The 25043-nt window shown below is 46.4% G+C and overlaps 2 protein-coding genes across 7 annotated transcripts in view; one reads left to right on the forward strand and one right to left on the reverse strand.

The window, feature by feature from the left end:
- The window catches only part of MKRN2 (makorin ring finger protein 2), a 28227-nt gene extending 13265 nt beyond the window's left edge, over nucleotides 1-14962 (forward strand). For all 3 annotated transcript variants that reach the window (XM_079933502.1, XM_079933501.1, XM_079933503.1), the window contains exons 2-8: nucleotides 770-898; nucleotides 1835-2016; nucleotides 3164-3468; nucleotides 4363-4577; nucleotides 6679-6789; nucleotides 14500-14644; nucleotides 14824-14962. In XM_079933502.1, the coding sequence (XP_079789628.1) occupies nucleotides 777-898; nucleotides 1835-2016; nucleotides 3164-3468; nucleotides 4363-4577; nucleotides 6679-6789; nucleotides 14500-14644; nucleotides 14824-14961 (1218 nt within the window). In that variant the 5' untranslated portion in view covers nucleotides 770-776 and the 3' untranslated portion in view covers nucleotide 14962. The remainder of the gene's footprint in view (nucleotides 1-769; nucleotides 899-1834; nucleotides 2017-3163; nucleotides 3469-4362; nucleotides 4578-6678; nucleotides 6790-14499; nucleotides 14645-14823) is intronic.
- Nucleotides 14963-16968: 2006 nt separating this feature from the next.
- Nucleotides 16969-25043, reverse strand: part of RAF1 (Raf-1 proto-oncogene, serine/threonine kinase) — a 71980-nt gene continuing 63905 nt past the window's right edge. For all 4 annotated transcript variants that reach the window (XM_079933498.1, XM_079933497.1, XM_079933500.1 and 1 more), the window contains 7 exons: nucleotides 21867-21951; nucleotides 20903-21079; nucleotides 19428-19474; nucleotides 18145-18263; nucleotides 17622-17753; nucleotides 17352-17486; nucleotides 16969-17123 (listed from right to left, as the gene is read on the reverse strand). In XM_079933498.1, the coding sequence (XP_079789624.1) occupies nucleotides 16980-17123; nucleotides 17352-17486; nucleotides 17622-17753; nucleotides 18145-18263; nucleotides 19428-19474; nucleotides 20903-21079; nucleotides 21867-21951 (839 nt within the window). In that variant the 3' untranslated portion in view covers nucleotides 16969-16979. The remainder of the gene's footprint in view (nucleotides 17124-17351; nucleotides 17487-17621; nucleotides 17754-18144; nucleotides 18264-19427; nucleotides 19475-20902; nucleotides 21080-21866; nucleotides 21952-25043) is intronic.

Consider the following 25043-nt stretch of genomic DNA (forward strand, 5'->3'; position numbering starts at 1 on the left):
CTAAAATCTCTTTATTTGGGGACTTGTTTACCCTTAATGCCAAGGCATGTCCCTCTACAGTTTCCTCTGAGTATTCAGCCAGGCCTCTCTGCTCTGGCTGGACAGAACTAGAATGCCTCCCAGTTGTTCTTTCAGGGCCAGAATTGGACAACTTAGTGGAACATTCTTATATGTGTCTCCTGGTGCTCCACTATCTTTTTTGAGCCTCACCACAGTTTATAGTAGAGTAGGCAGTGTAATTTTTGTTTTATAGGTAAAGGTAGGAAGGCCCAGGGAAGTTGGTTTTGTGACTTGCTTACATGTGGCACAGCTAGATCTTGAGCCCAGGTCTCTGACTCCTTTACAGCCATACCCTTTAAAATCCATGAGAACAGAGCAGTCTTTCAGTGTGCATTTTCTCAATCATGAGGCTCACATTTTACGTATGTGGCCTATCTTAAATCAAGAGGATATATCTTAAGACAAATGCATGGGATCATTTTTCTTCCAGAAAAGCTGTCATTGAAATAGATGTGGTGAATCTAAAATCACTGTCTTGGGCTTCCCTGGTGGTGCAGTGGTTGAGAATCCGCCTGCCGATGCAGGGGACACGGGTTCGTGCCCCAGTCCGGGAAGATCCCACATGCCGCAGAGCGGCTGGGCCCGTGAGCCATGGCCGCTGAGCCTCCGTGTCCGGAGCCTGTGCTCCACAACAGGAGAGGCCACAACAGTGAGAGGCCCGCATACCGCAACAACAACAAAAGTTTTATGCCTCTGCTTGTCTCATCAGGTATTTTATGCATGGTGTGTGTCGGGAAGGAAACCAGTGCCTGTTCTCACATGACTTGGCAAACAGCAAGCCATCTACCATCTGCAAATACTACCAGAAGGGCTGTTGCGCCTACGGAACTCGTTGCAGGCAAGCACCCGCTTCTATCGCCAGCTGTTACACTGAGTTCACTACCTTCACGGATTTAAATCCTGGGTCTTGATGATGGGAAAACTTTAGTTTAAAAGTAATGTTACAAAAATAATTTTGAAACCTCAAATTTAGTACCATAAAAATTTTAATTTTTCAGAGTCACTTTTCATGTCTATTCTTATGAGTCTATAGTTATAAATTTGCCCTCAGAGTATACATAAGATTTTCTATCTTGCCTTTTTTTAACATGTCATAAGCTCCTTCCAGCGCTGCTACTTTATGTCTTACCTGTAATTTTATAATTCTTCATAATGTTGACGTACCATCATTTTATTAACTATCCCTGTATTAGATACTTAAGGGGCTTCCAGTTTTTTGCTATGAGTGCAGTGAACATTTATGAGCATGTAGAATCATCCTTTTTTACTAACATCTGTAGGCAAGTTTTGTAACTTCTAGACAGGAGAAAATTCCAAAACCTGTTCCTGTGCTGTTGTAGTGAAGGGCTGATCTGCTTTCCTGGGCTGCAGAGCTCCCTTCAGTCCTTCCTCTGTGCTGCCTGGGATGTGGGAAGTTGGCCCACTCAGCCCTCCCCCTGCCAGTGGTCGCCCCCAAGAGACAGTCCAGGAGAAGCCAGTCAGTCAGCATCTCTAGAACCGTCGGGCTCTCTGTGTGTGGTCTGGGCAGTGCATCTGTCCCACCCAAGTCCCACAGGACACTTAAGTGGAGGTGATAGCAGTGTACTACTCACTCTGAATTGCCAGGTAATTCTTACTAATTGATAAGACTTTTATCAGTTAAAATACAGGGAACGATTGTCTCATTGTCCCCATCTACAGATGGAGCAGAAGGAGGGATGTTCCAGGTCTGGGGAATGCGGGAGGCATGTGCATGTGGTGTGTCCGTAATGCATCTGCTGTGTGTTTTGTTCAGGTACGATCACACGAGGCCCTCTGCTGCAGCTGCTGGGGCCATGGGCACTGTTCCCCACGGGGTGCCCTCCCTGGGTTTCCACAGTCCTCACCCTCCTTCCGACCTCACTGCATCAATCGTGAAAACTAACTTACACGAGCCCGGGAAACGTGAAAAGAGGACATTGGTACTTAGAGACCGAAGTGAGTGAGCAGAATCCTTCTGTTGCCTTTTTGAACAGCACTCTTGCTTTCCTTGGCCTTCTCTTGTCAAGGGGGCTCCTAACCTCACACCCAGAACAGTCCTGAGAACAGGCTACATCTGGCTGCAGAGCGTTCAGATGACGCATTAGGCCTCGTGTCCGTGGTGGAGCAGAGCGCCAGGTTTGCCTGGCAAAACATTGAAAGTGGCCTTTTTGTCACCATGTAACTGTCATCTGCATAGCGTGGTTGCCCAACTCTGAGAAGCACCAAGCTGTTCATTTCAAAGCTACATGTTTTGTTGAAGAGCACGTTTCACTGTTTGTCTTCTTGGTCAGTTCATAGTCTTAGTTCTTAGGCTGAGCCAGTTCCACCTTTGGAAATAGAATAGCATGTTCAGGTTTGGGGAGTGATCTGTACCCTGGAGCAGGGTTTGTGTGGGTAGAAGGCTACAAATCGTAGTTGTTTTTATTGGCTGGTCCTCACCAGGTGAAGGGGTTTCTACTTCTGGAAATTGTTCAGCATAAGATAGGCAGATCCCATCCTAAGCAAACAATAAATCCATTGCGTCAGATATATCCCCTCGGAAAATGTTAGAAGCATGATGGGTAGGCAGCAGCTCCCGTGTGAGAAGCGGGTGGGTGGCCGAAGGACAGTTTGACTCTGGCCTCAGGACCCAGAGACTTGCTCCAGATTTTCATTCTCCTTCACTTTAAAAACATTGGTAACTTTACTGGTAAAAAGGAAACCACTGTATTCTATTGACCTTATTCTGAATTCCTTTTGACTTATACTTTGTTTTTTTTTAAATTTTTTTTTTTAAGTGTAACTGGTCCATGTGTTGAGATTTCCATACTTGGCATTTTTAAAAAGGAACTTTAGTGTTATTTTATATAAATATATCATGGTCTGCTTTGCTATTTCCCTATGTTGCCAATTATGTTTTTTTGTTTTTTTATTATGATTCTAAGTAATATCACTCTGAACATTTTTTCTTTTATTTTTCCCCTCTTGGCCTGTTTTTTTCCATACATCCCAAGAGTGAAATTCCCAAAGTCAGGGTTACTTTGTCAGGTTTTGCCTGAATGCTTACCAGAAAGGTTGGGCCAGTTTTCATATGTGTGTGTGTGTGTGTGTGTTTTATTTTAAGATCTCTCTGGCATGGCTGAAGAAAAGACTTGCCCAAGTGTGGTGAGTAATCCCGGAGGCTGCAGCAACCTGCAGAACAGCCCGGAGCTGAAGCCGCTTTCCTACCTAGAAGCAATCAGGAGTGGTCTCGACAGCTTGGAAGCTAGCAGTTCCTACAGCAGCGAACAGCAGCTGTGCCCCTACGCAGCTGCCGGGGAGTGCCGATTTGGGGATGCTTGTGTCTACCTGCATGGGGAAGTGTGTGAAATCTGTAGGTTACAAGTCCTGCACCCCTTCGACCCAGAGCAAAGGAAAGCTCACGAGAAGGTACAGTTGCAAGCCTTTACGGGAACTCTTTTTAAGGAATTTGAAGTGCACTAAGTAACAGAATCGGTATTTCTGTAAGCATCTTTCTGCCAGTAATACCTGCATTGTGTCCCTGGCCAGCCAGGCCGAGTTCTGGAGAATTTGAGGAGTTCGGTGTCGGAAGGGACCTTGCAGGTCATTAGGCTCCCGTGTTTGTGCGGGCTTCTGCTCAGCACAGAGCTGTGGAGGTTGTCTGAACCCTCTGCCGTCCCCCGGGGGGTGTTCAGGTGAGCACGGGTTAGCGCTTCCCTCCTCCCCAGGGACATGACATCCCGGTGCTGTGCTGTGGGTTCGGTTCATGTGTGCATCCACTGTGCGAGGGCCTGGGTCCTAGGTCCTTTGCATTGATTCTGGTGCCTGATGCGTGGTGCTGCGCAGGGGACATGCTCTGTTCACCTGCCTCCTGAGTGTGAAGGGATTCGTTCAGTAACTGGTTCTCGTAGGAAGAAGTGATGCTGCTGACCTCTGACCCTGGCCTGTCACCCTGATGTTTTAGATTAAGGGTTATTTGGCATTAACGGTGTTGGTGTTGGGAATGGCGGTACCCAGAGGGGCAAGGAGACCAGGGTCCCAGTCTTTGGGACCTCCTTGACCCCACAGTGGCCCTCTATTCTTCTTGGGCCTCTGGTCTCGGCTTTAAATTGGAAGTGACCATGGAGCAGTGCCGACAGGCAGGGGGTGACCCAGTGGAGGTCTTGAGAGAGCTTTGTGTCCCGAATGCAGGCCTGCCTGAAGCAGCCACAGTCCCCGTTCCTTCCCGATCCTGGTTGTACTGTGTGGCCGGCAGTCATTCTGGGCTCTCACCACTCCCCAGCCCAGAACCAAAGGTTTCCTTCCCCCCTCCCTGTACTTCAGATCTGCATGTCAACATTCGAACACGAGATGGAGAAGGCCTTTGCCTTCCAGGCGAGTCAGGACAAAGTGTGCAGCATCTGCATGGAGGTCATCCTCGAGAAAGCGTCAGCCTCAGAGCGGAGGTTCGGGATCCTTTCCAACTGCAACCACACGTATTGCCTGTCCTGCATCCGGCAGTGGAGGTGTGCCAAGCAGTTTGAGAACCCAATCATCAAGTAAGTGCAGCAGGGGTCTTACCTATAGAATCTGGGAGAAGGTTTGATTGGGGATTTTCTTCCATCCACAGGGAAGCCTTCCCTTGTCCTCCACAGGTGAGTGGTGAGTCCTTGAGCAAGGACTTGAGCAAGTCGCAGACCCTCCCTGAGCCCAACTGTCTTTTCCTTTAAAAAGGAAGGTGACAATTCCTGCCAGGCATTTAGGTTGTTGTGGGGACACTCAGCAGGGATCCTCTGTGTGAGAAGGCCCATTTGCCTCTGGCACAGTTACTGGTGGTCCGCCCGTAGGCCGATTGCCTTTTTTTCTTTAATCTGTAACGCAGGGCTTATTTGAGGACTAAATAGAATAGTGCATGTAACACATTTCACATAATGTCTGATACATGGGATGTACTCAGTGAGCCAACACAGGGTTTTATCCCCCAGTTTTATTGAGAGATAACTAACACATAACATCATAGGATTCTTAAATTCTGCAGTGGGGTGGGAGAAAAGCTAAGTCATAGTGAGAAGTTACCGTGTGCTGTGTACTGTCAGAAACTTCACGTACATTAAGTCGTAATTCTCTCAGAGACCCTCTGATCATCATTCTCATTTTATGTATAGGGAAACTCAGGTATGGTGAGGTCAAGTAACTTGCCTGAAGTCACACATTCGTGTGGTAAAATACAGCTTTATTGAGATAAAAATGTACAACTCAGGGCTTCCCTGGTGGCGCAGTGGTTGAGAGTCCGCCTGCCGATGCAGGGGACATGGGTGTGTGCCCTGGTCTGGGAAGATCCCACATGCCGCGGAGCGGCTGGGCCCGTGAGCCATGGCCGCTGAGCCTGCGCGTCCGGAGCCTGCGCTCCGCAACGGGAGAGGCCACAACAGTGAGAGGCCTGCGTACCACAAAAAAAAAAAAAAAAAGTACAATTCAGGGTTTTTTTAAATATATATATATTCTTAGTTGTGCAGCTGTTGTTACTATAGTCTAATTTTAGAACATTTTCATCATCTTAAAAAGAAACCTCTACCTACAGTCACTGCCTATTCATCCCTCTTTCCAGCCCCTGGCAACCACTAATCTCCTCTTTCTCTATGAATTTACCTGTTCTGGACATTTCATATAAATGGAATCATACAATATTGTGGCCTTTGTGTCTGGCTTCTTTCACTCAGCATGTTTTCAGAGTTCACCCATATTGTAGCATGGATCAGTACTCCATTCTTTTTTTTGCGGTACGCAGGCCTCTCACTGTTGTGGCCTCTCTCGTTGCAGAGCACAGGCTCCGGACATGCAGGCTCGGCGGCCATGGCTCACGGGCCCAGCTGCTCCGCGGCATGTGGGGTCTTCCCGGACCAGGGCATGAACCCGTGTCCCCTGCATTGGCAGGCGGACTCTCAACCACTGCGCCACCAGGGAAGCCCCTCCATTCTTTTTTAGTGACTATAAATAATATTCCATTGTATGGCTAGACCACATTTTGTTTATGCATTCATCAGTTGATGGACATTTGGGTTGTTTCCACCTTTTGGCTATTATGGCTAGTGTGCCTATGAACATTTGTTTATTTGTTTGAATACTATTTTCAGAACTTTTGGGTATACCCTTAGGAGTGGAGTTGCTGGGCATATGGGAACTGTGTTTAACATTCTGAGAAACTGCCAGACTGCCATCCATAGTGGCTGGACCATTTTACATCCCCATCAGCAACATAGGAGGATTCCAGTTTCTCCGTATTCTTGCCAGCACTTAGTTGGTCTTGATTTCTGATGTTAGCCATCCTTGCAGGTGTGAAGTGATACCTTAGTGTGGTTTTGATTTGCATTTCCCTGATAACTAATGGTACTGAACATCTTTTTCTGTGCTTATTGGCCATTTTGGAGAAATGCCTACTCAAATCCTTTCCCCATTTTAAAATTAGTTTGTCTTTTTTATTGTTGAGAAGAACATGTTTCAACAGTAAATTAGGTTAGAGGATTGCGTTTGTACCTTTTAGAATTCCGGGGTGGGAAAAACACCTGGAGCAGTCATGCATTTGACCACAAGGTTTAGTGGTGGAGTGGGCACAGGATTTGTAACTGAATCTCTCCCTTACTAACCTCATTCTTACTTCAGGTCTTGTCCAGAGTGCCGTGTGATATCAGAGTTTGTAATTCCAAGTGTGTACTGGGTAGAAGATCAGAATAAAAAGAACGAGTTGATTGAAGCTTTCAAACAGGGAATGGGGTAAGTGCTCTGCGCTCAAGCGTGATCTGGTGCGGGCCTGGCTCTTGTTTCCATCTTTGCTTCATGCAGGGCCTCCCCTGTGGGGAGGCCACTCAGTGTCTTTTCTCTCGGGCAGCATGCTGGGCTCTGGGGACACAGATATGAGCAAGCAAGGCTGTGGTGAAGTGGACTTGCTTAACGGTTTTTAAGCTGAGCGGTGTCCCTTAGAAATCCTGCTTGTAGTGCTAAGATAGCCTTTTTATCTCTGATCATTCGTTCAACAAATAGAGATGAAAGATCTGTCTGATAGGCCTTTTCTAGTTGCTGGAGATACAGTATTAAACAAACTAGACAAAAATCCCAGCCCTCACACAGTTCACATTCTACTGAAGGAAAAAAATAAGAATAATAAGAAACAAACAAGAAAATAGGAAAATGTTTATTATATGGTGGGGCTAAGGAGTGAAATAAGCCTGGGAATGGGGATAGGAAATGAGGGGATTGCAGTTTCCATGCTGGAGCCCAGAGGACACGTCAGTAAGGTGACCTGTGAGCAGAGATCTTGAGGAGGCAAGGCGGCGAGCCACGTCCATGTGACTGAGAAGAGCGCTCAAGAGGGACGGGGCTGTCACTGCAGAGAAAGCTCTGAGGCTGGAGCGTGTCTGCCTTGTTCGGAACAGCAAGGCGGAGCTGCAGGAGAGAAGCAGGTGGGGAGAACACTGGAGACGAGGACAGGGGGAGTGGGGTGAATTGTGTCGGGCTCTGTACATCATTGGATAGACTAGCTTTTTTATTCTGGCTGAGGTGGGCAGCCGTCATACGATTTTGACCAGAGGAGTGACATGATCTGATATATTCTGAAAGGATCACTGTGGCTGAACCACTGAGAATATATTCAAAGAGGAGGCAAAAGTGGAAATGGGGAGACCAGTCAGGCTGTTACAACAGTCCAGGCGAGATGTGGCAGTGGCTTGGACCAGGGTAGGAGGCATGGAGGTGATGGGAAGTGGTCAGATTCTGGACCTGTTTAGAAGAACTGGGATGGATTTGCTGATGCGTTGAGTACGGCGGAGGATTCAGATTTCACTTCCAGTGTTACTACTTGTCATTTCTTTGCTGCACTTCTATCTTTGTTGGCCAGTTTCCTCTTTCAGTTATCTGTTTTTGTAAAATGTCTTGTGGATGTATCACTGGGCAACAAGGAGGCAACACAGCTCCACTGAATAACAGATGCACAGTGACCAGTCACCGACAGATTTGGGAGGAGAGTTAAGATGGTCAGTCACTGACCATGGCGCACACGTGCTGTTTGTATGGTGGTTTGGACTGAAGAGCTGACAGTGTGTGCTTCACATGGTCACTCACAGTTGTGTGTTGTGGTGACAGAAATTTGAACCGTGTTGCTGGGGGACCAGTGGCACTTAACGAAACCATGGTGGATTCATTTCCTGTGTCTGCTGTAACATTACCACAGACTGGGTGCTCAAAACACCAGACATCTGTTCTTTCACACTTGTGGATGCTGGAAGTCCAAAATCCAGGTGTGGGCAAGGGTGGCTCCTCCTGGAGGCTCTGAGGGAGAATTTGTTCCAGGCCCCTCTCCTGGCTTCTGGGCACAGCGTAACTCCAGTCTCTGCCTTTGTCTGCTCTGTGTCTCTCTCTCCCCTCTGACTCGTGTAAGGGTCTCTGTAAGACCCTCCCATTAATCCAGGATGATCTCATCTTGAGATCCTTAACTCCATCAGCAAAGATCCTTTCTCCAAATAGAGTCACATTCACAGGTAGCAGGGCTTAGGATTTTTGAGCTGTCTTTTGGGGGCCGCTATTCAACCCACCGTACGTGGTGTATCAGTCTGTTCCAGATTAACAACAGACTGGGTGGCTTATAAACAGCAGGCATTTATTTCTCACAGTTCTGGAGGCTGGGAAGTCCAAGATCAAGGTGCCAGCATGGTCGGGTTCTAGTGAGGGCCAGCATCCTCTCACTGCGTCCTCACATGGTGGAAGGGGTGAAGGAGCTCACCGGCTCTCTTATAAGAACACTAATGCCATTCGTGAGGGCTCCACCCTCATGACTTAATCACCTGTCTCCTAATTCTATCCCACTGGACATTAGGATTTCAGTATATGAATTTTAGGGGGATCCAAACATTCAGACCATAGCACATGATCAGAACCTTGCAAAGCAAGGGCTGCCTGTTTACCCCGGTTGTTCTGTGCCCCTGCTGATGGATACCTCTGCTGTTTCTGCTGTGTTAGCTATTTAGAATATTGTTTAGAATTCCATTTTAACTTGCATCTTTTTAGCTTATCTTTTTTTTTAATGCTTTTTTCTTGGGATTACAATATACTCCTAATATTTTAGTCAGAATTAATGTTCCTGCTGCCTTATATAATATGCAGTTACTTCCTCATTACCATCTTTGTGCTACAGATATAATGCATATCATACATTAGAACTGCACAAGGTAATAATTTTTTATTATTTAGGTATAATTGACAAATAAAATCATGAAATACTTTAAAGTGTACATCATGGTAATTTGATATACATTGTGAAAGGAGTCCCCCATCTAGCTAATTAACACATCTATTGCCTCACAATTTTTTTTTCTACCGTCTTAGCAAATTTCAGTTGTACAATAGTGTTGTCAACCAGTCACTGTGTTTTATCTTTATTCATCTTAATAGGTGATAGTTTGCACCCTTTCACCAACCTCTCCCTATTTTCCCTGCACCCTTGCCTCTTGCAACCACTTTTCTACTTTTTCTATGAGTTTTTTTTTTTTAGATTCCCACATAAAAGTGATGCCGTCCAGTATTTGTCTTTCTCTGACTTATTTCACTTAGCATAATGCCCTCAAGGTCCATCCATGTTGTCACAAGTGGCAGGATTTCCTTCTTTCTCGTGGCTGAATAATATTCCATTGTGTGTGTGTGTGTGTGTGTATATACACACAGACACATACCACATATTCTTTATCCATTCATCTGTTAAACAATTTGTTTTCATATCTTGGATATCATGAATAATGCTGCAGTGAACATGGGGGTGCAGGTATCTCTTCTAACAGGTGTGAGGTGATATCTAATTGTGGTTTTGATTTGCATTTCCCTGGTGATTAGTGAGATTGAGCATCTTTTTATGTGCCTGATGGCCATTTGTGTGTCTTCTTTGAAAAACTGTCTCTTCAGTTCCTCTGCCCATTAAATCTGATTGGGTTTTTTTTTGCTACTGAGTTGTATGAGTTCTTTGTATATTTTGGATATTCACCCCTTATCAGATCTGTGACTTGCACATATTTTCTCCCATTCAGTAGGTTGTCTTTTCATTTTGTGATGGTTTCCTTTGTTCTGCAGAAGCTTTTTAGTTTCACGTGGTCCCTCTTGTCTATTTTTGCTTTTGTTGCCTTTGCTCTCAGTGTTAAATCCAAAAAATCATCTCCAAGACAGATGTCAGGGAGCTTGTTGCCTATGCTTTCATGTCTTACATTCAAGCCTTTAATCCACTTTGAGTTAATTTTTATGTGTGATACAAGATTGTGGTCCAGTTTCATACTTTTGCATGTGGCTGTCCAGTTTTCCCAGCACCATTTTTTGAAGAGACTGTCCTTTCCTCATTGCATATTCTTGGCTCCTTTGTTGTAAATTAATTGACCATATATGAACAGGTTTATTTATGGGCTTTCCATGGTGTTCTATTGATCTGTGTGTCTGGTTCAGTACCATACTGTTTTGATCACTATAGCTTTGTAAACTAATTTGAAATCAGGAAATGCGGTGCCTCCAGCTTTGTTCTTCTTAGGATTGCTTTAGCTGTTCAGGACTTTGTGGGTCTGTACAAATTTTAGGATTGTGAAAAATGCCATTGGAATTTTGGTAGAGATTGCTTGCTTTGGGTGGTATGGACATTTTAACAGAATTCTTCTAATCCGTATGCATGGAGTATCTTCCCATTTATGTGTTGTCTTTGATTTCATTCATCAGTGTCTTGCAGTTTTCAAGTGTATGACTCTTTAACCTCCTTGGTGTTTCTAGGTATTTTATTCTTTTTGATGCAGTTGTAAATGGTATTGTTTTCTTAATTTCTCTTTCTGATGATACTTCATTGGTAGTATATGAAAAAACAACTGATTTTTGTATATTGATTTTGTATCCTGCAACTTTACTGTAATGTATGGGATGTAATATTTACATGCATTAGAACCTCACAAGGTAATAATAACTTTTGCCTTAAAACTTGTCAGATATATAATATTTCCAATGCTCTGTCATTTGGTATGTAATTCCTTCCAATTGATACAGTTGCCCTTCAGCCTCAAGAACTGCCTTTAACATTTTTGCTGATCTGCTGGTGATGAGTTTGAAGGTTTTCTTTTTATCAGAAATAGGGGTTTTTTCCCCCCATTCTTGAAGGATATTTTCATTGAATTTATTGGTCTAATTGGTCTCATTCACATGTTTGCCGCCTCTTTCAATGAGTAAAATTCTGAGATAATAGTTTGGGGTTTTCCCCTCTCTTCTTTCAGCACTTTGCAAATGTCGTTCTTTGCAAATGTATAATCTGGCCTCTGTAGTTTCTGATAAGAAGTCATGTGTGATTCAGATTGTAGTATGTCATTTTTCTGGGTGTTTATCCTGGTTTTCAGCAGTTTGATACTTTGCCTAGGAGTGATTTTTTTCATATTTTACTGCTTGGTTTTCTCTGAATTTGTAAGTTTATATTATTCACCAAATTTAGAGAAAGTCTGGCCATTGTTTCATCACATTTTTTACTACACTGCTTTTCTTCTGGGATTCTAATTACAGGTGATAGACTTTTTTATATTGTCCTATAAGTTTCAGGCTCTGTTCTTTTTTTTCCTCCAGTCTTTTTTCCTCTCTGCACATGTTCTTGAACACATGTATAGTAGCTAATTTGAAATCCTTGTTATCTTGAAGTTAGACTCTGTTGATTGTCCTTTAAGAATGGGTCACATTTTACTGATTCTTCATTGAGTTGAGTCATTTTGGATTGTAACCTAGACACTGTAAATCTGACCTTGTAGAGACTCTGGATTCTGTTAGGTTCATTTATAAAATGTTAATGTTTTTGTTTTAATAGGCAGAGAAGTTGTTTCGACTCAAACTCTTGGGCAGCAGTTCAAATCTCAGTTCAGTTTTTTTATCCTTAGCTGAGTTGCCTTGAGCCTGCTGCATTGATGTGTGGGTTAGGGACTGGCCTGGGATTTGGGAGGACTTAGTATGCAGTATTTGGATGGGTCCCTCTCCAGGCCCTTTTCTTTGGGGGACTGTTTCCTCTCTTCCAGTGGTTGATTTCCACCAACTCTTTTTGTTCTTTAGGCCAGAAAGACTTGATTTTTCCACTTGAGTTTTAGCCACCCCACGTAGATACTTGCCTGGAGCCTGCTCTAGGTTAAGTGCTATTTTTTCTTAAAAAGATAACTCCGTCTTTTGCCATTCCATTCTTCCAGGTGTCTAATCTCTTGAAGAATCCTACTTTTGTTCACTCTCCAGTGCCTTCAGGTCTTTTAAGAATGTCTGTATTTCTAGTTCATCTGCAGGAAGGGTACTAAAAGCGAAACTGTATATTACCTTTTTAAATAGTTCCTTTAAGTTGCAATATTGATTACTAAAGATCTTCTTCTTTTACCATTTTTACCTCCTGCGATGTTCTTGTGTGTCCACCAGAGGGGTCCAGCCTGCAGAAAGGCGCTCTGCTGCAGTTCTCCGAAAAGTCACGTTATTGCCGTTTGGGTCTTCCTGGCCTTGCTTTCTGTTGATGACAGTGTTTTCGTGCATTCCACAGACATTTACTGAGCTGCAGGCCAGGTTCCCTCAAGCTAAACACCAATGTGGGATATAGAGTAAAAATCAGTAAGAAATGTCATGGCAAATTACAGAAGGACAATTATGATACAGGTTATCTGGTGACAGATTCATCATGAGAGGCTGGAGCCAGATGTCACAATAGAGAAGGCACTGGGATCCACCTGGGAGTGTCAGGGAAAGCAGGATGGGAATGGGACCCTGAGCCCTGAAGCATGAATAGTTCGTGTGTTGGGGTTGGGGGCTGGGATGGCAGATGGGATGCCATGGATGCAGAATGGTGCAGATTGTGTTTGGGGAGCAGTGGGCGTGGTCCCTGGGGGTTGAAAGAAGTGTATCGAAGGATGTGGGACCTACAGGGACACAGGCACAAGTCTGAAGGGGCCTTGAGTGGTCTTTAAGAACAGGACGACAAGGGACACACTGTTTGGGGAAGCTCCTCTGAGGTGTGTGAAGAGAGTAGAACCTGGTGAGAAGGCCAGTTGAGACTGAACCACAGCAGGCAGGCAGGCAACAGAGGATGGTGCCCCGAACGCGTCAACGGTGTGGGAACCGAGAGGATGGTCGACTGGGGAGGTGCTTTGTAGGCAGAAGTCACAATTGGATGTGGGTGCTGAGAATAGAGATGGAGTAGGAGTGATCTGGAGGCTTATGTCCCTGGTAACCAGATAAGGCTGGGGGAGGGGGGCGATCATTTGGGGGTGGGGACCAGAGAATAATGTTTTGAACCTGACGAGTTTGTTAAAGCCAGCGTCCCGCAGACCCTGTTAAGAACTTGCCACTTGAGCGGTCATTTGAAGATCTGCTCAGAACCTTGGGGACAGTGGGCCATGGATGGCGTCTGGTCCACAGACTTCTGCTCAAATCCACTCCCCGGTCACCTGTGCTTGAGTCAGACCTGGTGGAAGTGGACAGCCGCTGGGGAGCTTTTCTTTGTGCTGCTCTGAGGCCTGCCTCAGGGGCTTTCACCACTGTCTCTGCCGTTGTCCCCTCGACTGAGAAAACAGGGAACACTGAAGTCAAGAAGGTCCCTTGTCTGCCACCGCCACGTACCCCATCCCCGCGGCAGCCTGCCCTTTTTGCTGGGATTTGGCTTCATTTCTGCACCTTCCCCGCCCTTCTGGCTTCTCGGGCATCTCTTCCTCTGCAATGTGGGATCACTTATGATTACATAAGTGATTACAAATTTCATTTCAGCGAGAAGGAATGGGAGTTGTCTGTTTAGTTCTGAGTTTCCTCAGGAGCAGGGGTTCGTAACATAGGGGTCTGTAGCTAGAAACTGAAGATGGGGGGAAATCTTTTTTAACTTTCTGATAACTGTATTTTGTAGACCTATGTGTCTTCTTTTATGCATTTAAAAACATTGTTCCGAGAAGGGTTCTGTAGCACATAGAGTTACGAAGCCCTGCTCTGGAGGGTGGGGAGCAAGGAAAATTGGAATGAGACTTGTAACTTTAGGCAGCTGCTAAAGCCTGCTGCTTTCCCTGTGACTCCTAAGTGAAGGCTTCCTGTGGTCACCTTGACGTCATTGCTGGCCAGGAGGAAGGAGAACTTTCCTGGGTGAAGCTCCTGTTGGGACTTTGAGCTGAGGCAAGTAGCCCAGCTTCAGAACCTTGGAGCCCAGACAGCTGGCCCAGAGGAATGCTCAGGCCTACCTGCCCCTGGAGGCCTTTGGAGCACTGCAGGCTCAAAACACAGTGGCGGCCCCGTGCACGTTCAATTCCACGTGAGGCAGCATATCGTGGTGCAAGTACTGTCCAGCTTGGAAATCAGCATCCAGCCTCTCTGAGCCTCATTTTCAGCCCCTCTGACCTGGCTCTGATAGGGATGGAGGAAGACAGTGGTTCATCTGCACCCCAGATTTTCCCACTGCTCTTTTGATCCTTTCTTTCTGCTTTTCAGAAAAAAAGCTTGTAAATACTTTGAGCAAGGCAAAGGGACCTGCCCATTTGGAAGCAAATGCCTTTACCGCCATGCTTACCCTGATGGGCGGCTAGCAGAACCAGAGAAACCTCGGAAACAGCTCAGTTCTGAAGGCACCGTGAGGGTAAGGACTTCGCCATCTCTAGTCAGGAACACTCACCTGTAGGCATTTCCGGGGACTGCTCCTGGCCCCTCCTCGTAGCTTTGGCAGAAGGGCATGTGGTAGGCAAACAAAATAGAAGCTACTCAGCTTTCACGTTGCCTTTAGCAATAACCAGGCATGTTTGCTGGCTGTTTTTGCAGTTCTTTAATTCAGTGCGGCTCTGGGATTTCATTGAGAACCGAGAAAGCCAGCATGTCCACAACACTGAAGACGTCGACATGACAGAGCTTGGGGACCTCTTCATGCACCTCTCCGGAGTGGAGTCATCAGAACCCTGAAGAGTAGGTGGTCGCCCTGCGTCTTCGGCTCCACCAGCCGAGGCTTCCCCAAGCCAGGGTGTGCAGAGCTTCCTTCACGACAGCCTGGGGTGGCGTGTCACTTGAATTTGAGTGGGGTTGTATTTAACCTTGGTCTCATCCACTCCATTATTACAGCCATGGGAAGGGTGAGAATATAAAATAACCTGAACACATATATGGAATTGCTGCTTCCCTAGTTGCTGTTTATGTTAGTTGCACCTCAAACTCCTCAGGGGGGCCAGCTGACGAGCCAGCGTTTTCACTGATTGATTCAGACCAGCCTGCCTCCCGTCTTCGAGGACTGTGCAGCTGCCCCTAAAGCAGCAGATTCATTTATCTTACCAAAGGATTCCTGTGTGGTGAACCTCCCTAGTATACTGAAGTAGTGTGGTCAACACTGGATTTGTATATTGCTTTTCAAAAACCAAGTGAGCGCTGCACACCTTAGCACAAACTTGACTTAGGGCTCTGCAGTGTCCCAAATCAGGGGAGAAGTCTTGTTGCAGGACGTTCAGCAGACAGGTATAAACTTTCTTACCTGGGGGTGGGGTGGGGGGGCTCTTGAAGTAGCAGGAAGCAGAGAGATATGGCCCCTCTTTTCCGGTTTGTGGTAGGGTAGGGTCACAATCGGAGTAATCTTGCACACAAGCCTCCAGGGAAACTCTCACCTGCTGGCTTGTGCCCCGAGGGTTCATGTATGTTCTTATCTGTAAAACCTGGCTTTGATTTTAAATTTCATAAAAACAGCACCCAAGAACAGTTTCTGGTTCTTATCTAGCGGTGGTCCTGAAGAGAGTACAAGTCTTCTGTCATCAGTAGTGATTTTAATCAGTAGTGATTTTAATTGAAGGAGCATAACCTTGTGAATCAGAACGCAATCCAAGCCTAAATTATCTATTTTTATAGACAGTTGTAGACACCAAATGTTTTATAAAATGCATTACTTTACTTTAAAGAAGAAAGTCTCCTCTTTACCTGAGTTTGGAGTTCTTAAGTGAAGGGTGACAAAGGCTGAATTCAATTCCCAGCAGAGGCTCTGGGCCCATTTCCTGTTTCTTGAGTTCTGCTCCCAAAGGCATGAACAAAATGGAGTTCAAGCTGTGAGCTCAGGATTACTTTAAAAGGAGGAAACAGCCATTAAACCTACATTTAATTTATTTTATTAAAATAACAAATTGAATAACTGTATTTTGTCAGGCGCAATAAAAACAAAATTAAACCCAAGAAAACCTGTGTTCCTGGCTTCCTTGTATACGATGTGATGTAGGGACAAGGCTGGCGGGGCAGGGGTGGGGGGGCCCGCCCCCGCCCCATAGGGGCAGCTCCTGGAAGACAAATTCAGCACAATGGAAGACTGCTCCCTGAGAGGGCGGAGACTGGGAGGGGCAGGCCAAGCACCTCTTCTGGAAAACCATCCCAAAGCACTAGAGACCTTCAAGAAAAGGCAGTGTCCCCAAAGTCAAGTCCATAGTACCAAAGCAGGCTCCTCCAGGCTGCCACGGTCTCGACAGTCCTGGGCTGTTTGGTGCGTTATGTGCAAAACTACCTGTTTGATGCCACACCACGTATCTCTGAAGAGAAGTCCTGTGATAAGCGTTCCTCACAGGAGCTGATTTCCAAAATCCACATGTCCCCACGTCACGGCTGGTTTGCCTGCTACCTGCATTTCCCCTCTGAGTGCTTTTTCTTGCCCTAAAAATACTCGAACAGCTGGGGCCCCAGATCATGTACTGCCATCAGCAGCCACCGGTGCATCTGAAGGAGGCTCGGCTCATGAGCACAGGGGTTGTGGGGGAGCAGGACAAACCAACACTGCAAATGGCTTCCTCCTCCCAGGGCCAGAGGGATAGAAAAGGCAACGTGAAGTTAAGGCCCTGTGAGTGGTCTAGAAGGTCCTTAGCAGCAGCTTCTCTGAAGACGAGCTCTGTCCCCGCAAAAAGGTGATGCCTGCTGACTTCCCTTCCCACCTGGTGGCCTGAGTGCAGGTGCAGAGTCAACTAGAAGACAGGCAATCTAGGGGATGTGGTCAGCGTGCAGGCATTGATGTCCTCGGTATGGGCCGCCCGGTGCAGGGATGGCTCAGAAGCGCTCCGGTTGATTTTCGGTAGAGAGTGTTGGAGCAGCTCAATGGAAGACAGGATCTGAAACAAGGCCATAAAATGCTCTCATGGCAGGGGACAGGGCATTCTGCAGCAGCAGCTTTCAATCTGGGCCAAAGACACAGGCCGTTCTCCCCACCCCCACCTGCATCATCTTGTGGAGAACACAAGTCCCTCCCTATAGAACAAACAGCAAGAAACTTCTCTCCTTGTTTGTATCACTAAGAACTCCTGCTTTAATCAGTTCTAGCACCTTGAGCCAAGTCTTACCTGGGGAAAAAGAGGCCTCTCTTCCTTAACTTTCTTCACACAGTCGGCTACCAGCCTCTTCATTGCTTTGGGGCAGTTCTTGTACAGCTTACTAAGGTCTGGGGAGGCGTACCCTCGGCCAACCATGAAGATGATCTAAGGGAGAGAAAGCAGTTGAGGGAACAGGTGGATGAACAACAGTGAAAGCAGCACCTTCCACCCTGTGTTGCTCAGACGGGCAGAGCCCGGGGGCTTCCACGGCGAGCGGGTCGTTCAGCACCAGTGACGCACCTGATCGCGGTTGCTGATGTGGGAGTAGGGCAGCTCCCCCGTCATAAGCTCATACAGCACGATGCCGTAAGAGTAGACGTCGGACTGGAAGCTGAACGGGTTATTGTCCTGCATTCGAATCACCTCTGGGGCCTACGGGGACAAAGTGCATTTGTCACCATCTGCGCCCCACAGACATGCAGGAGCCAGGCTGTCCCTTGGGCTGGGTATGAAAGTCCCCGCCTCAGCCCTGCTGTAGCTCTTTCCCAAAGGGCTCCCACTCTCAGGCTCAAAGGAGCTCAGGAATCCTGTCTCTTGAGATCCAGCACTCCCCATCACCTAACTCCCCCCGAGCTGTGCTTCAGCACTTCCTCGTCGCCAGCTTCCTCCAGGAAACCCAAATTTGCCCAGGGGCTGCCAACACTACAGGTGTCACGGAGGTGGTCAGGAAATGTAGAGAAATGCCTGAAGCCTGCATACAGACCTCCCATCACATCACCCCTCCTGGCCCTGCACCCTGCTAGAGGGAGCCCAGCCGCCTCACCATCCACAAGATGGAGCCGGTGGGTTGTTCAACCTGCTGAGAACCACTCCAGCGCGACTTCACTGTTGCCAAACCAAAGTCTCCAATTTTGACCGTCAGGCCTTCATGGAGAAATATATCTCAATGCCTGTTAAGGACTGTGGTTTTAAAAGAATGGTCAAGTTACTTTTGAAAAACTTCCCCAAGTTCTTAACTAGCACCATCTCGGCCTCCCATCTGCCCCAGCCTTCTCTGCACTGGATTTGCTAGTGCTTTAGAACGCGGCTCCTTCCAGGAGGTGCTCCGGGCACCAGATTCTCTGGCTCCAGCCACAACAAGCCAGTTTGCCCCCCACTGCTGCTGCTGCTGCTGCTGCCTCCATTTACACACCTAGGAGCCGGGTCTCTGGCCGTGTGACATTGCCACATAACGTAGGTGCCTTTACGCCCCAAGACTCTGAGCATGGCCTGCATCCTGCCCTCCAATGGCTAACGGAAACACCCTGAGTCCTGAATGCTGTCTGCCTGAAGGCATTTCTCACAGGATAGGTACCACTTGGTGACTTCGAAATCAAAACCAAACACCTCAGTTCTGAGTAAAGAAGCCAGGCAGTTTAAGGCCGACTTGTGGGATCTGCTGATGCCCAGTAGTTCATACCTCCTTAAAATCGGTGGTGTCTGCCTTCATGGTATAATATGTTGGTCCCCAAAAACCCACCACTAAAAGGTATCCTATGTCTCAGACCCATGCCCAAAATAGGCCACATCCCATCATGCGACCCAACACAACTGCTGTGCCTCTCACTGGCCAAGAAGCAAAGTGTAGCTGTAATGCCATACTCCCTTCAAAGAGAAAGGCTGGTGGAGGGAGGCAGATGTACAATTGTTACATTTCACACCCTACAGCAAGAAAAACACCTTTATTCATTCCCCTTCCGTAAAAGCACATTAAGTCTTTGGAAAGGGTTGATTCCAACAGTAATCTCTAAGGAAACCATTTCTGTGCATTCAAGAAACAATTTTAAGTAGTAATTTTTAAAATCTTGCAACTTTTGGCTTGCAGCTACTGTCTGACCAGATATACAGTCCACAAACTAGAAGTAAGCATAAAAGACAAAAGGCCCATTCTCCCAAGTTAAATTTAGTAATAAAGAGCATTTAAAAATTGGCCTGTTTCAAGCATAACCCAAACGGGTATCTCAACTTTCATGGAACTCTTTCCAGAGTCACTTTTGCTGAGGTAAACTTTAAAAGTGTCCTAAATTTAGAACTGAGCAGTCAGATGAAACTACCACCAAAGGATACTGTTGGATTTCATGTCTCTGTGGATGATGTTCTTTGCATGCAAGTAGCTGTGAAGGGAAAATAAGTCTATTAAAACCAGTTTGAGAGATATTGGTAGAAAGCAGCTTCAAATTACATCTAAGAAGTAAACCACTTGAAGGCCTGACTCCTAGTTGAGAAGTCACTTTCGGGGATTGGCCCTGCACTGGTTCAGCCTGGTCCACGTCAGGACTTACACCTGAAAGTGAGGCCACAGCACAAACAGGGAAGGTCTTCTTTCAGCATCAGTTTTATTCAAAAAGTAATTCCAACAACCCACATATCCATCAACTGATGAACAAATAAAACGCTGTATACAATGGGATATTCTTCAGCCATAGAAAGGAATGGAATACTGATACACACTACAACATGGATGAATCTCTCAAAAACACGCCAAGTGAAAGAAGCCAGACACAAAAGACTTCATCTAGTTTCTTGAAAATCTTCTAAAATTAGTGGTGATGGTTTACACCTCCGTGAATATACTAAAAAAACTGAATTGTACACTTTAAAGGGGTGAATTTTAAAAGTGAATTTCATCTCTAAAAAATAACTGACTAGTCATTTCTGGAAATGTACACAATGCAAATTCCGTATGAATTTTAAAAATACAACATGAGATTTTATAAACCACTTGCAAGCACAGCTTTAGTTAAGTTCCTAGTTGTCGGGGGGTATGAGGGGTACCCCTGCTCCACATTAGGGGTACTTCAAAGGAAAAGTTTGAGAAGCACTGCCCTGGCTTAGCCAAGAATGAAACGCACACGCACACCCCTTTCACAGAGAAATGTGTCGAAGCACAAAGACCCAAAACAATAGTATTTAATGGAGGTGCTATGGATCACCTTAATTTAAGCATTCTCCGAAAGGAAAAATTACACAGAACGTGACACCTGATCAAACCTTTACGTGGAATAAGCACACTTGATGGGCTACACCTCAGACACGATGCCCACCAGAAGGTGGCAACCCGCACTGTGTTAGAGTGTTTGGCTGAATTTTTTTTTTTTTTTTTTTGCGGTACGCGGGCCTCTCACTGTTGTGGCCTCTCCCTCTGTGGAGCACAGGCTCCGGACACGCAGGCTCAGTGGCCATGGCTCACGTGCCCAGCCGCTCCACGGCATGTGGAATCTTCCCGGACCGGGGCACGAACCCGTGTCCCCTGCATCGGCAGACGGACTCTCAACCACTGCGTCACCAGGGAAGCCCCTGTCTGGCTGAATTTTAAGGGCGGTTGCTGGAACCTGAATCTGAGCCCTAAGGGGGTAGCCTCAGCTTGGGCAATAAACCTGAATTTCTTGTTCCTTTGGCCCACCACACAGGTTCATTTCCAGCTGTGCAAAAATATCACAGAAGTCACTTAACGGGCCTGGCTTTTCCTAATCTTGGTTCTGATTTAGGGACAAGTTGATCCTTGGACCCCAGATTTTCTACGCATCAGGCCATTCACTCACTCCATTCCCTGAGCCGTCTGCCGGGCAATGTCAATCAACTGGAACATCTGGAACTTGGTCTCCTGGACGTGCAGGTGTTTATAGAGGCTGCTGCCCTCGCACCACTGGGTCACAATTGCCAGGTTGTCCTTCGTCATGTACCCCATGAAGAGCAGGATGTTCACGTGCCGGGTTTTGCTGGAGAGTGGAGGGAAGGAGAGAAGAAAGGCTCTGAACCTTCCGCTGCTGCAGAACAGGGAGATCTAGTCTGCTTTCCCACTGTCTCCGACCAGACCCTGCATGTTCCTGACACCACCCATGCTTACAGTCCAGGGGCTAGCAAAGCAAACCCAGCCGACTGCTGATGAACCAGCTGGTGTTGTGAGCTGATAGAGGGGCTGCCGTCACTGCCCTCAGTGCTGGCCTTGATCATACAGAGGACGTTCTCTTTCATCAACATATATTCACCAATCTCCCCACAGGGGTCACAAGGATCCCTCATCTATGGAATCCATCATTACTCAGTTTATTCCTACAAGTGTAAACAGTGACTCAAAGACTTCAAAACTGACGGTTTTGAAGTCCAAATTAAGGCAACTTAGCTATAAAGAGTTCTTGTAAATAAATGTGAAAATAGAACCCACCTCTCCCTACGTCAAAACAAAACCCAGAGATAGAACCTGGGCTGTTCTATCAGCGTAGTGAGCCCAGAGACCTGAGGCAGTGGAAGGGGGTATGCTCATCAAAGGGGGCTCTTCTAAAGGCTTAACAAGCGCATAAGCTGGAAGAAACCTTCCGCTCCTTTTCACTCATGAGGGAGTTGTTTCAACCACAGGACTCCACAGTGAACACTCACCACCAGTCCCAGCCATCAGCCCTCAGAGACAGGTCATGATGCCATGCAGCCTACTTCCTCTGCGGTGCTTGTACCAGCATCCACGCCCCGCCCCTGCCACACCAAGGGACAGGCCAGCTTTCTACTCACCGAAGGACAGCCACTTCATTCCTGAAGGCCTGGAACTGCTCTGGTGTGGGGTCAACAACCTTTAGAATCTTTACTGCAACATCTCCTGCAAATTAGTTTATAGTCAGTGCAGCTGAATGATCTTACTTTGTTATTTTTCATGTACACTAGATCTGAAGAAGATATAATTAATCACTTATTCAAAAATCATATACCTACACAGATGGAACAAATACTATGCAAATTTCTGAATTATCAAGTAGCTTAAAAAATTAGATTATACTACTATCCTTAAAATACCGCCCCACAGGCCTTGAACCAGCTTGGTTTAAACTGTTCCTGTCAAGCCTGGCATCCCCAGCGCTGAGGTCATGTGTGACAGGTCACAACCTGGGCCTGTGAAGATGACATCAGCAGATGGATATGAATGGCCCAGCAAATACTGAGTCTTCGGGGCCAGGAGGCTGGGGCCCAGAAGCAGGCCAGTTAGTAAGCAGTTGATGCTAAACTCAACAGCCACATTTCAGTGAGACCTGAGAAGCTCCCTTGTACAAATTCAAAGACATATATTGAAATTAAGCGTCTCGGCCTTCAGTGCCGTTAGAAAGTAATCCTAATGATTAATACTGATTGCTTACTATACCCTGGCACTGTCTGCTCTCACAGGTATTACCTCCTTTAATCCTCGTAGCTGCTCTATGAGGTTAATACTGTCGTCCTCATCTTACAAGCAACAAACTGAAGTTTAGTTACTTGGCCAAAGTCATACAGCCAAAAGAAAGTGCTGGAGCCAGGATCAGAACCCTAGTCTGACTCCAATAGCTGTACTTCTAACTAAAATACTGACTACTGACTGTCAATCACTGTGAGTAAAAACCAGCCTCTTCATGTAACTTCAGAAACATCCAGGGATCAATTCTACTTTACAGGTGCTACCGATTTAGAAGCCACTTTCAGAAGTGTTATGTCATACTTACAATAGTTGTAAAGATAGTAAATTACCTGAAGCCCCATTAGGACCTCAGCTTTTCATGACAAATAACTTTACTAAATACAATGATCAAACAAAGTAGGAGTTAAGTTCAGTGGCACTTGGAGGTGACTTAGTTCCTCCACAACTGAGCATGTGCCCTTGGCAGCACCCCCCTGCAGCCTGCTGGAGCACTCATTCCACTTTTGGGGAGCACCAAATGGTACAGAGATGGTTCTTATGATAGGTCCCTAACTGTTGCCCTGTGATCTCTGTTTGTTATCATCTAAAGCTAAAATCCCCACTTAGCAGCAGCTTCCAAATTGGTTCTTATCCAGTTCACTGGCACATGAACTTACTGAGGGCCCAGGGCTGCCTGGAAGGTGCTGCTGACTTTGGATGGCAGAGCTGCATATGCTATATTCAGAGCTACCTTATAACTAGGAAGATGCAGCTGGTAAACTATGCAGCCCCAACCTCAAGTTCCTTATGACTGAGTAGAGGGACAGGAGTCTTTTGCATAATTGCCCATTCTGGAGCAGTCTGAGCCAAGACAGGATTGGGGTCGGGGGATGACAGAGGAGGGGAGTAAATACCTTGGCAGAGAGGATATAGAAAAGTTTTCTGAAGGAAGTGCGATATAAGCCAAAGGAAGGGGCTGTTCTAGACTTGGTACACCAGGAACAAAGGTGAGGTAAGGGGGATGAGAGAAACGCCAAGTTGTGTTTGGGAAACTCTAACATAGCATGTGATTTGACACCTGTAGGACAGGAGGGAGGCCAGGGAGGAGGAGTCTGCTACAAGAACGCAGGTGCAATGCAGGCACATTGGTGACAGCAGGGATAAAAAGGAGGAGATGGAGGCAAGAAACCCTGTGAAGGTGAACTGACTCAATGTGGCAGTCAACTGAGAGGAAGGGCCAGGAGATGGCCAGGCAATAGATGGGGGTTTAAAGGGACAGGCTGGAGATAGGGATGCAGAAGAAAGACTTGGGGAGATGCTGGATGGTCCCTCAGAAGGGGCTGCTTCCTAGTTCATGAGCCTAGTTTTGCAAGCCCTTCCCTTTCTCACAGCTTTTCTCTGGGCATGCTCCAGTCATCGCTGAACTCACCCTCAGCATCACCCATTTTGGACCTGATCAGTAATGCAACCTCAGACCTCAGATGATCCATCAGCAGCCAAAGCCTGTTCACAGTGACTCGCTCTGACCTGCTGTCAGCTGAACATCCTCCACCTCTAGCCTCTACTTTCTGGACTCGTGAACAAGACTTATTCCTGTTAAAAGTTCATCCTTTCTTTGTTCTATCATCATAGACACTTCAAATCCTCCCATCTTTCTAAATCCAAATTCTATTATCCAAATCTGCATGACACCTCTGTGTAAGTCATCCACAATACCTGAGTCATGCAAGTCACTGATGGAAAAACTGAACAGGGTCAAACTATAAACAGAGCCCATGGCACCATAGGGATCCAGAGGCCAGGCAGCTCACGGTTAACAGTTATGGTAGCAGATTATGTGCACTTTCTTACTCAAACCCAGAGACCATACTCTGTGTTACAGCACAGCCTCATTTGTATGTGTACCCTCCAAGGACTGCCGTACCAGCGATTCAGTCTGGTAGGAACAATGGGCAAACACCATAGGAAAACCAATTTCAACTCCTATACAAAATGGTTTTCTACTGGTAGGAAATGCCCAGAGCTAGAATGACTTTTCAGGTAACTCATGAGCTCCCTTATCACTCTGGTTTTCAGGACAAGGCTGGGCAAACCTCCTAAAGGTCTTGCACAATCTGAGACCCCCATTTCCCCCAAATGATATCCAAAGTCTTTATGGTACCTTATAACCCACACCCCAGACCTCACTGCTATTAGCCTCTCCCTCTCTCATTCTACTAAAGCCATTCAGACCTCCTTGAGTTCCTCGGACAGGCCAGGTGAGTGGCCCATTTTGCATCTGCTGTTGCTGCTTCCCAAATGCCACTTCCTCAGCAGACTCCTCCCTAACCAATCTACTAAAAACTATGAACCAGGCCTGCCACTCTATACCTGCTTTCCTCCATTTTTCTCCTTAGCACTTAGGACACACTATCTCCTTTGCTTTTCTTGGTTATTATGCCCACCAGAATATCAACTCCGTAAGAGAAAGAATTTTTATCTGTTTTGCTCAGGGCTTCATTCCTAGCCCCTAGAAAAATGCTCGGTATTAGAAGAATGCTCAGGAA

This window comes from Stenella coeruleoalba (genome assembly GCF_951394435.1).
Source record: "Stenella coeruleoalba genome assembly, chromosome: 10".
Lineage (NCBI taxonomy): Eukaryota > Metazoa > Chordata > Mammalia > Artiodactyla > Delphinidae > Stenella > Stenella coeruleoalba.